At 44.9% G+C, this 12377-nt stretch overlaps 1 protein-coding gene across 2 annotated transcripts in view; it reads right to left on the bottom strand.

The window, feature by feature from the left end:
* Srd5a2 (steroid 5 alpha-reductase 2) overlaps positions 1 to 12377 on the bottom strand; it is a 39510-nt gene that overhangs the window by 9339 nt on the left and 17794 nt on the right. For both annotated transcript variants that reach the window (XM_087554589.1, NM_022711.5), the window contains 2 exon segments: positions 6904 to 7067; positions 2588 to 2689 (listed from right to left, as the gene is read on the bottom strand). In XM_087554589.1, coding sequence (XP_087410715.1) covers positions 2588 to 2689; positions 6904 to 7067 — 266 coding nt within the window.

Raw genomic sequence — 12377 nt, 5'->3', positions numbered from 1 at the left:
TAAGTCATTCTTTCTCCGTCTCATAACTCGGTTGGAAACTGACCTTGGCAATCTGGTTTTTAAGTACTGTCTCTGCTCGTCTGTACTTAATTATTAAGCCAGCGTTTTAAAGTGCTGGTATGGCGGGAATGTGAGCGCTGCCCACAGATTCGTGTGTGAACACTTTGTCCCCAGCTGGTGGTACCGGATTCAGAAGGGTATAGAACCTTTTGGCCATGGGTCTTTGCTGGCAGGTGCAAGGCTATCAGGAGCCTGGTTCCTGTGCAAGTTCTCCGCTTTCTAGCTGCTATGGAGATGTAAGCAAGTCGCCCCATGTTCCTGCCACCAATGACAAGAGTTCTCCTAGTACGATAAGGCTGCCTAGCCCAACCTTCCCCACCTTGACACTGAGGCATCACTCTGTCCAGTATTTTGTCCCACCTTCGGGAGAGCTGGCAGAAGGAGCAAGCTTCTTTCCGTTGCCTTTCGTAAGGATGACAGTTTCCCTACCTTTCTGCCCATGACGCCTCTGACTTTGTGAGGGACCCCTGTCTATTGAAGGGGTCTGGTTATCCATGAGCATCACGAATGATCTTAGTTCTTTAGATACCAAGGAGATGATGGTAATCAGCCACATAAATGTATTACTAATCACAAAAGGCTTTGTCATTATTAATCAGTAGTTGTCAGTCTATGCCAACATCAAATGATCCAGAATATGTTTACTGCAGGCAAAATTTCTGTTTACATCCAGAAGGGTGGGAACCACCATCCACTTGGTGAGGTGATCACCTGGTCTGATTCCTTGCCAAATGTTTATGGATCAGACTCACGCTCCTACGTTTTTGGGGCCAGTTACAGTTGCAAGTTTTCTGTATCCCGATCTCCAAAGCGGCACAGTCATGTGCTGCACGTGGCATGTCTGTCAACAGCAGACTGTTCACACGATGGTGAGCCACTTAGACTGTAACAGACCTCGAATGTTAGCTACCCAAATAACACCACAGTCATCACAGTGTCAGCACGGCACGGTGCCAACATATGAAAGCCCAGGGCCCGTCATTACTGTGTCTAAGGACATGAGTTCAAGCCCCAGTACCCACACTAAAGCCAGGCACAGTGGTGCATGCCTATACTCATGGTGCTGAGAAAGCGCTGTGGCCAGCCTGGCTGAATCAACGAGTGCCAGGCTCAGTGAGGGACTACATCAATGGAATAAGGTAAAAGTGCAACTGAAGGAGACACCCGACCTCAAACTCACCTTCGTGTGGATACACGCAAGCACCCGCACATATGCTTGGACATGCAAGACAAAATTTATAACTTAAAAAATAATTTTTAGGGAGAAAGCATATGATTACACATAGTATTTAATGTTTAATAATTATATAATTATATTAAGAGTCTATGTTATGGTTTATGTGGTTATTATGCCAGTCGTTGTTAGAACATAATTCTTCTGCTTAGAAAAAAGTTAACCATAAGACAATCCCACGCTGTATCTGGGAGTGAGGGAGCCATGCATGCTGCTCTGGGAAACTTCCAATAGGCATGAAGGTTTTGTAAAATACACGACATTGAAGATCATAATCACATGTAAGCCAAGGCTGTGGTCTGCTTTTCTTTTAGATTTTAACAAATCTTTTTTTTTAATTCAAATTTTCAGCTAGGTATGCAGTAGGCTGCCCTTCCAGGTTTGGGTAAGAAGACAATGATTCTCACATAACAATGAAATCCTCAGCTTTATCGATAACACAGGGAGGTTCAACCCTGGGTCAATGGACCAGCTTAAATCCTAGGGTGTAACCTATTCCCCACTGCTTATATCCAAGCCTGGTGTCCTCTGTCGCCATGAAGGCACTATGAGCTTCCTCCCTTGGGTGGGAAGGAAATCTCTTACAGTTCTCTCTCTCCCCCTCCCCCTCCCCCTCCCCCTCCCCCTCCCCTCCCCCTTCATCTCCCCCTCCCCTATCCCCACATGTGTGTGTGAGTGTGTGTGTCTGTGTGTGTGAGTGTGTGTGTGTCTGTGTGTGTGAGTGTGTGTGTGAGTGTGTGTGTCTGTGTGTGTGTCTGTGTGTGTCTGTGTGTGTCTGTGTGTGTGAGTGTGTGTGTGAGTGTGTGTCTGTGTGTGTGTGTGAGTGTGTGTCTGTGTGTGTGTGTCTGTGTGTGTGAGTGTGTGTGTGTCTGTGTGTGTGAGTGTGTGTGTGAGTGTGTGTGTGTGTGTATCTGTGTGTGTGTGTGTGTGTGTTGTGTGTGTGTAACAAGGCCAACATTGAACTCACTGCATACTAAGAATGACTTGAATCCCTGTTCTTCCTACCTCCCCCTCCTAAGTGTTGGGGTCATAGATATGTACACCATGCCTGTAGTTAAGTGTGATGGAGATGGAGTCCAGGGCTAGGCAAGCAGTCTACCAACCGAGTTACGGCCTCAGCACTCTTGGAGCTTTCTTGGGTTCTATATGAGGGACAGAGTATGCAGGGGAGGACAGAAGGCAGCCAAGGTGTATCTGGTGCATAGCGGTGCTGTCACAGCCCCCCTCCCCTTTGTTAATCACTGGGGCAGGCTCCAGAGAAGAATGGGGATCCTGCATCAGGGGAGGCATTACCTCGAGGAATCCTATAGATGACTTCTCCAGGCTTCCTGAGCTGGCGCAGGGTGTAGTCACTGTGGATGTTGATTCCCATCCCCAGAATAAACAGGAAGACACCTTGGCAAAGAAGAAAAGAGGCGGGTCAAAAGATTGGCTTCGGGGCTGGGGATTTAACTCAGTGGTAGAGCGCTTGCCTAGCAAGCGCAAGGCCCTGGGTTCGGTCCCCAGCTCCGAAAAAAAAAAAAAAAAAAAGATTGGCTTCCACTTGGTATTTATCACACGAGACAGGCTGTTGGGCGTTTGTTGTTTTTTGTTTGGTTGGTGGGTTTGGGTTGGTTTGTTTGTTTGTTTGTTTCAAGAGAGGGTTTCTCTATGTAGCCCTGGCTATCCTGGACCTTATTCTATAGGCCAGGCTGACCTCAAACTCATAGAGATCCACTTGCCTCTGCCTCCCAAGTGCTGGGATTAAAGGCTTATGCCACCACTACCTGGCTTTTTCCTTGAAATAAATTGCTTAAATTTAATTGCTAAATCTAATATGGTACTGGGATAGGATCTGAAGCCTTCAGAGAAGAGAGGTTGTACTATTTCCCAGGGTAAAACAACTGCTCCCACAAAGAATCGTGATGGACAGAGATGGGAGGAGGGAGGCGAGTAGAGGTAGCAGCACTGTGTGTGTCTAGACAAGCCATTGTGATAAATCAGTGAGTAACAGCAAGCCCTTGGCTCACTCACAACTGACCGATTGGCTGGCTCATTCAATGGCCGGGTCTACTCTCTTCTTCTTTGTCATGCCCTACTGTGAAAGTTGAAAGGCACCCATATACATACATGAAATTGTCTCAAGATAAATTTTATTAATAAAAAAAGTGACTGTATTCTTTGTAGTCAAATATAAATATTATGCTCAAGGCAGTGGTTTAATAAAATGAATGCTGTTGGCAGGTAGAGGAACTACACGTCTTCTCGAAGTCGTCCGTAGGTGTAAGCTTGGGAGACGTGGGATCTCATTTCTGTTTAATACCATCGTAAACACAGTACACACATGTTTAGAATACTAGGCATTAATTGGTGTTAACAGAAGAAATTGCCCATTGCTGCCACCCAGATCATCACGTTAAACACTTCTCTGTCTGTCCTTCCGTTTTCATCTGATCTAACACTTTGCCATGTAGCTTGCAGGCCATATTCCAGTCCCTCAGATGTCCCCCAGATGCCTCTTGTAGGTGGTTTGTATAAAGCAAGGTCAGATAGAACCGCAGCTGGCTTCTGCCTGCTGTGTCCATTAGAGCCTTTGAAATCTGGTCCAGACTTTTTTTTTAATTCAGAAGACTGCCTTGAGAAAAGTAAGTGGTCATCACATTGTTCCCTTTGCCAGAGATAACTGGATGATGGCTCATGGTTCTCTCTGCTGTACTTCGTGTGAACTGGTTTAAGATGTTTCCGGTGTGGTTGCATTACCAGTTCCCTACATAAGGAGTTGGTGTGTCTGTTCTCAATTTAGGAGAGATATTACATTTTCTTCAATGCATTTTCATCCTTTTTATTGACTCATATGGGAGGGGGTGCACACACATGTGTTTATACCTGTGTGAGTATATGGGGTTACAGGTGACTATGAGGTGCCCTGTGGGTGCTGGGAACCAAATCCAAGTCCTCTGAAAGAAGGGTTAAGTGCTCTTAATTACTAATCCTTCTCTCTAGGCTACAATGTATTGCAACAAAATGTCATCACCTGAGAGAAAATCTCAGCCTGCCAGCCCCCAGCTCTTTACTTTGAGGCACACTAGGGAAGTTTTATAAGTCCAATATTCTTTTCTCATCTATATACATTTTCTTTCTATATCTCAGTTTTACCTAAGAAATATCATACCATATAAGTGTTCACATCTGTTTGTTTTGTGTTTTTAATTTTGCAAGACTTGTTTTTAATGTATGTATGTGTATGTGTGTGCAATGCCTGTGTGTCACACATGTGCAGGTGTCTGCAGAAGCCAGTAGGTCAGAAAAGGGCCCAGAGCTCCTGAAGCTAGAGTCAAAGGCAGTTGTGAGTCACCCAACAGGGGTGCTGGGAACTGAACGTGGGTCCTCTGGAGGGCCAGCAAGTGTTCTTAACTGCCAAGCAATCTCCCCAGCCCGCAATTATTTTTATTTAACCCGGAGACATTCCTTCTTTGCTATTTGTTTCATTTCTTTGTTTTGTGAGCAGATGAAGCACAGCCCAGTGGAGCAGGGGTCTCACTCAGTGCAGGGGTTACTGACTGCAGACATCCAGCCTACACATAACCATAGCTTAGTGCAGGCCACACTAAAGTAGCTAGGGAAAAGAGAGTCCAGCAGGAACTGGTTCTGAACACAGCCAGGAGTAGAGCCGATAGGCAGACTGTGACTTGGGATGTTAAGAAGCATCAAACCTGCTCTACTATGGTCTGCATAGTAGCCAAGATTCTAAACAAAGAACTGGGATGCCCAGGACCCTGATTCTTCTTACAAACGTGAGGGGAGGGAACCAGGGAAATGGCTCTGTCCCTACAGTTCTTAGCTTGCAAGCACAAGGACCTGAGATTCCTCCCACAACCCACGTTCTACAAAAGCCTGCATGGTGAAAATGGTTTACACGCTTGTAAACCCAGGAAAGGGGACATAGGGAGAAGCAGATCCCTGGCACTCTCTGCCCTAGATAACATATGTATACATATAAATATATATAATATGTAGTATAATGTATATCACAACATATATTTCATATATAAACATATAAGTCTATACATATAAACAACTCCAATTTCTGTGAGAGGCTTTGTCTCAGAAAATGTTGCAGGTAGCTGTCCTGAGGAACCACTTCCACAGTTTATCTCTGGCCTCCATGTGCACCTGCATACAGACACACAGAAACATGCACATACGCCCATATAAAATAGGGGGAGATTTTATATTGTGTCTTTTATTATGTAAGATAACTTTTTAATTTAGGTATATTTTAATTAAATTCCTTCCCTCCTCCAAGTTCTTCCAGACCCTCTCCCTGTCTTTACCCACCCAACTTTAAGTTCTTTCTCAAAAAACAAAAACCTACAACAACCGTCCCCAAAATCAAGAAAACAACACTCCCCCAAAAAAAAGCACACCAAACTGTAACCAAATGAAAGTGCACACGTGCGCGCGTGCGCAAACACACACACACACACACACACACACACACACACACACAACCCAAAAACAAACAAACACACAAAAAACCTGTGGAATCTGTTGTATCTGTTATGTTTGTTGGTCAGCTACTCCGGAACATGAGGCCAGTCCTGCGTGGTTGATATGCCTCCATTGGAAAAAAACTGATTTTTCCCTCCCCAGCAGGTATAAACGACAGTTCAGTTGTTAACATTTACCCTAGTGGCTAGGTTTTCATTCATTCATTCATTCATTCATTCATTCATTCATTCATTCGTTACATAAGATATAAAATATAAAATAAAAATATAAGATAAAACAAAACCATCACATGGAAGTCGGACAAGCCAAGACAACAGAAGGTAAAGAGCCCAAGAGAAGGCACGAGAATCAGAGACACTTGTTTGCACACTCGGGAATCCATGGAAGCCAAAAAAATACACACAGCGGACCTGGTGCAGACCCATATTGGGCCTGCGCATGCTGCTTCAGTCTCTGTGAGTTCCTATTAGCTTTGCTCACGCTGATTTAGAGGACCTTGTTTTCTTAGTGCCTCCATCACCTCTGGCTCGTACCATCTTTCCACCTCCTCTTTCATGGAAAATAGGGGAAATTTTAAACGGTCAAGTTCTTCAATTATTTCAGGTCAGGTGTTTAGGAAAAGCCTCTTCTTAGGAGGCGTAAATAGGTAGAAAGATGAACAAAGCAAGGGAAAGGGGCAGGTCTCAAAGCTCAGAGAGGCAGAACATTCTAGGAACAGGGATCATCATGGACAGAAGTGCTAAGACAGAACAGGCTTGATAGTTTGAATCCCTGCAACAAGGCTTCTGGGAGTAGCACAGATAGCAAAGTTGGGGGGCTCAAGAAAAACTGCAAAATCGAAAAGTCTGGGAACATTTGGTTTTTATAGACAGGGGAACCTGTTTGTTTCTTAGGCGCGGTTAAAAATCTATTGGGTCATTTTGAGAAGGGAAATGGCAAGATGAATCGGCAAGGCAAGTGTTTGACCAGTCTCTCTAGCTGCCTTAGAGGGAAAGGTCGGTGTGAGTAGGGAGTTTGTGAGGAGACCGCAGTAGCAGGATGAGAAGAGACAATAGTGACTGACACTGTGGAACTGGTGTTACCTGGGAAGGGACGGACTGGAGATGTCAGTCACTCACCAAAGCTAAACCGCACATCTGTGTACCACTCCTCAGGGTATTCTGCGCAGTAAACCAGGTAGTAGGCTTGAAGGAGTCCGTTCCCTATGCAGAAGGCAGTGGCTCTCAAAAACAGCACCGCTGGGAAAGGCCTCCCTCTTGTGAGCAACGAGTAAATAAATGTCCTAGGAAAAAGAAAGTGATTAAGAGTTTATTGAAGGGGGAAAGAAGGGAAGGGGAGGGGCCAGGATCGAAGTGAAGCAGTGAGTGGAGAAGAGGTCAAACCACAAAATAGTTCATACAACCCCACTAAACTTATTGTTACGAACACTTTCTCCTTAATTTTCACCCAGTCAGTAAAGTGTTTGACTTGCAATTCTTTTTTTTTTTTTTTTTTTTTTTTTAGGTCTGCCATGGTGGCACGCCCTTGACCCAGCACAAGCGACACAAAGACATGCATTGGATGGAGGTCACTGTCTGGTACATGGTGTTTGCTCGCGTTTTGTTTTGTTTTGTTTTTTGTTGTCTTGGACTTTTATTTGTCTGCTTGCCTTATAATGTTAAAAGTGCATAGAAACTAGCATGTGGTGCCTTGTTTTATTTACGAAAGTTAGACAGAGTCCCTGTCCAGCAGCTGACGGCAGAGGGAAGACTAGAAGAATTATCACCCCGTAAAAATCAAGGGAAGAAACTGGCTCGGCAAAAATGTCAGGATCAATTCTTTTTTCAGAAATTTGGATGTTAACTAAAACGTGGCAGCAACCTGCAGCACTCTGATAAAGGGAAGATGAAATGCATAGAACACAATCCCCGGGACATCAACTCTCCCTAGCTAGACCCATTTACCATGTTCATGCTCTCTGCGGCCTTAAAACAGTTCAAGTTCCAAGTGTGGCTGAGAGTCAGAAGGGGTGTGGCTGAGAGTCAGAAGGGGAGTGGCTGAGAGTCAGAAGGGGTGTGGCTGAGAGTCAGAAGGGGTGTGGCTGAGAGTCAGAAGGGGTGTGGCTGAGAGTCAGAAGGGGTGTGGCGGAGAATCAGAAGGGGTGTGGCTGAGAGTCAGAAGGGGAGTGGCTGAGAGTCAGAAGGGGTGTGGCTGAGAGTCAGAAGGGGTGTGGCTGAGAGTCAGAAGGGGTGTGGCTGAGAGTCAGAAGGGGTGTGGCTGAGAGTCAGAAGGGGTGTGGCTGAGAGTCAGAAGGGGTGTGGCTGAGAGTCAGAAGGGGTGTGGCTGAGAGTCAGAAGGGGTGTGGCTCTTTCACACTCCCTAAGAGAAGCCTCCCTACAAAGCTCTGCTCTGCTCCATAGATTTGTCTGTATACCGCTTCACACATGCTGAACAATTTAGAGAGCAGCTCCTTTTAGTATTCCGATAGCTTGGTAACCCACGGTGGTTACCAAAGGGGTAAAGATGAACCCTATGAAAGTTTACAAGGAAAAGTTAGGGAATGCGATGCTCTTATGAATTTAGCAACACTCAGATGCATTCCTGGGGAAAGTGGTATTTGGAAATATCATTATGGATGAGGGTGCCCAGAAAAACAGCACTCTCTGAGGTCTAGGGGTAACAGTCCACCAGCAGTGACACACAACCAGGCCTCTGTCCATCAACACCACTCCCCTCAGGAAGCCAGGGCATCATGAAGAAGTAGCTAATGAGACAACAGAGGCGGGGAGGATGCAAGGATGTCAGCGGGTGTTTCATTGTGTGGGAAAGTAAGGGAACAATTGAAGAGACAGGAAGTTGCCCAACTGCTCCACTAGCCAAACTTGTGGTAAACAGGGCGTGGAAAAGAATGATGGCTGGAGATGCTTGTGAATGTTGGAAAAAGTTCTGTGACTTCATAATGATTCATATACATATGAATGGCATGTATATGTGATGGCAGTGATGAAAACAGACACACCCTAATGGGCCAGCCTTGGATATCCATTCTCCCAGCCAGCCACAGCTCCATTGAATCTCCTTTCCCCAGAGCACCCAGCACCCGATGCCTGGATGACTGACAATGGCAGTGGGGACAGGGTTTGTAATGCTAGTGGCTCTTGCCTGGAGTCTCAATTCTCCTGTCTCTTAAATTTGCAGGAGGACACTGACCCAGGCCTGCTCACAGGACAAACACACTTCTCAGGAGAAATGACTCTGAGACAAGGCAACGAGAGACACCTCATGGAGGCAATCACCGAAGAAACAGCCAGCCCAGTATAGAATACACAAAAATCTTGAGTAAATAATGAACAGTACAAATATGTTTGGTAAATAAACCCCCAAAGGATGCTCAAGGAAATGTTTTCCTCGAGGCAGGAAATGCCAAGGAAAGGGGCCTGCAAGACAATAGAAGACAAGAAAACCACTCAGTTAGAGGGCGATAATTACAATACACAGACGGTTTTGAACTGGAAGTTCAAGAAGGAATGACTTAAGATATTATGCAGGGAGGAATGGACCACATCTGCTAGGGCTTTTTAAACATTCTGTAGAGCTGTCTGCCTGTCTGCCTGCCTGCCTGCCTGCCGTCTGTCTGTCTGTCTGTCTATGAATGATGTAGGCACATGGCACAACACAAGAAGGTTAGAAGACGATTTGGGGAATCAATTTTTCTTCTTCCACTTTTCCTGGCTTCTAAGATCAATCAGGTCTTCCGACTCTCAAGGGTCTTCAAATGCATCTCTCCAGCCCGGTGGTCAACAACCTTCCCGATGCAAGGAAGTATTTGACAGTGACCTAAATCACATGGACCTACCCTGCCCTACCCTGATAAAAGCATTAAAGGAAGTTACATGGTTCCCAACATTTGCTGACACCATGCCTGGGATTATTTGTCCAAGCAGAAGGAAGCAACAGAAGGTTCCTTCTTGTTCCTGAATGTTCTACTTGGAAAGAATACTGGTCTTAAAGAAGAAGCCTTGAGTTTGAGCAATAGTTCTCTTAAGCTCCTGTGTGCCCTCAGGAAGTCACCTCCCTTCCCCTAGGGCAAGCTCAGGCCTGAAAATACCAAGGTAATCGTGAGACTTTGAGTGGAGAAAGCCCAGAGCAGTGGTTCTCAACCTTCCTGATGCTGTGACCCTTTAATACACTTCCTCATGGTGTGGTGACTGCAACTATAAAATTATTTGTGTTGCTACTTTATGACTGCAAATTTGCTACTGTTATAAACTATAAATATCTGGTATGCGGGGTATCGGATGTGACCCTGTGAACGGGTCATCCCGTCCCCAGAGGAGTCATGACTCACAGGTTGGAAACCACTGCTCTAACCCATCAGTTACATTTTAATTTTTTTCCCTAGTTGGGAAAATGTTTAGGTCCCAGAAGTAGCAGAAGAGATAACAATGTTATTCAACGCATTCATTTGGAAAGATGAGCAGGTGAGTCTTGGTTATAGTTAAGGATACAGCACATATTCAGTGATATCTATGATGCGTATTGGGTTTAAGACCAAAGAACAAAATGATGGATGTTTCTAAGAGGCAAATTATTCAGATCAATTTTACACATGGGAAAGCTAGAGCCCGAAGAAGTTAAATAATATGCCCCAATGGTAGATCCGACACTGGAATAACAGCAAAATCTAGATTTCTCTGGGTCTTTGGCTCAGTCCTAAGTGGTTGCCCCCAAGTGTGAAAGCCTGAGTTTGGTTCTCTGGCACCAAAGGAGATCCAGGGACAAGAGCTCACATCTGAAGCTTCACCGCTGTGGCCTTGGAGATAGGAGGCTCTCCGGAGATCACTGGCAGGGTTTCTAGTCAAATTTATGAACTCCAGGTTCAGTGAGAGACCATGACTTAAAATAGGTAAGGGGCTGGGGAGATTGCTGAGTGGTTAGGAGCACTTGTTGTTCTTAAAGAAGCCCTGAGTTCAATTCCCAGCACCTTCAGCCATCCATAACTCCAGTTCCAGGGGATTCAGTGATCTCTTCTGATCTCCATGGGCACTACACGCAGGCTTGCAAGCAAAACATTCACACTCACAAAATAAAATAAAATTGAAATTATGAAAAAATAATGTGATAAAAATGGAGGAAGACACTGGACCTTGGCCTCTATGTGCATACGCACACATGAGTGTGCACACACACACCATATACATACAAAATAAATTAAATTAAATAAATGTAGGTCTTTTGCTAAATTCATTTACCTACATTAAACTTGCTGGTTACTCCTGAACTAATATTTTTAAAAACTATTTATTATATTATGTTAATTATATTCACATATACATATTACTGTCACACGTGACTAGCACGGTCATTACTGCGGTTAAGTTAGTCTGAGATTTATTCCATCAGAGACCTAACTACATGTGTACTTCTTCAAGAGGCCAGGTGCTTCTGCTTATGGTGACTCTCTTAAAAGGACATTTCTGTGAGTCACATCCATCAAAGAGCCAGAAATTTGTCTTAAAACCTCATGTGTTGGACACTGCATCCCTTAGGTTCATATGTTGATGGCGTTTTAGAGATGGCACCCAAGTAATGGATGTAATCCATCTGCTCGTGGATCAGCAGGGTACTGAAGGGGTGACTTTATTGTAAAAGCAGCACTTTCTGGTACACGTGTCCTGTCTTGCCTCTCTGTGATGCCTCTCAGACACATTATAATGCAGAAAGGAGGCCCTCACCACATCCCTTCAACAAAACACCACCAACATAGGAACCTGAGGGATGCGGTTTCCAACACTTGGTACAGGTGCCAGTACCACATCTTTGAACTTCCCAGGCCTTAGCACTGCAGTCTAAAGAAACCTCTATATTTTATACATGACCAGGTCTCAGGTATTTGATTATAGCAACAGAGGATGAACTAAGACAACTGACACTTGACTTTGTAAATTTCTTAATCACTTATACACACACACACACACACACACACACCACACACACACACACACACACCACTCATCTCTATTGCAGACAATAAAGAAAGTCAAAGTCTGGAAACTATGACAAAAATCACAGTTACACTTTAGATAAGGAATTCTAGCTTCAAAGCCTTGAACTCTGCTCTTGGAGCTCATCGGCAAGCCTAACAAAAGCATTGGGTTTGAGGTCAGAAATTGTGGACCAGTTTTTGTCCTACCTAAAAACTGGGCTTCATTCCTTCCCTGTGACCTCCCAAGATCTAGGCCTGTAGTGCAGTGGTAAAGCACTTGCCTAGCATGCTCAGGGCACTGAACTCCATCTAGAGATAGAGTCAAGCTGTAGCATGATTGAGGAAAGAATGTGTGCATGTATTGCCTCATCTACAAATCCAACTTTTAGACTTAAACAGCCAGGTAGTCGCACAGGCACCCACTCCTTGTATTTTCGCTCTCTTGGCAAACGCCATCAACCCTGGGGAACAGAGACAGCCCTGCGCTGCTGAACCTTCCCACCTTGGGACTCATCTCCTGAACAGGTGCTGGATCACAGGGACCTTGAATGCTCGGTGTTCAGAGTGGCTGAAGAAATAAACATCTGCTTCCTGTGTCACTTCTCTGGAAACTATAGTCTGCCTCCC

The sequence above is a fragment of the Rattus norvegicus genome, chromosome 6 (genome assembly GCF_021556685.1).
Source record: "Rattus norvegicus strain SHRSP/BbbUtx chromosome 6, alternate assembly SHRSP_T2T, whole genome shotgun sequence".
NCBI lineage: Eukaryota > Metazoa > Chordata > Mammalia > Rodentia > Muridae > Rattus > Rattus norvegicus.
Note: the sequence above shows the minus strand (reverse complement) of the source record. Positions and strands in the feature narration are given on the sequence as shown.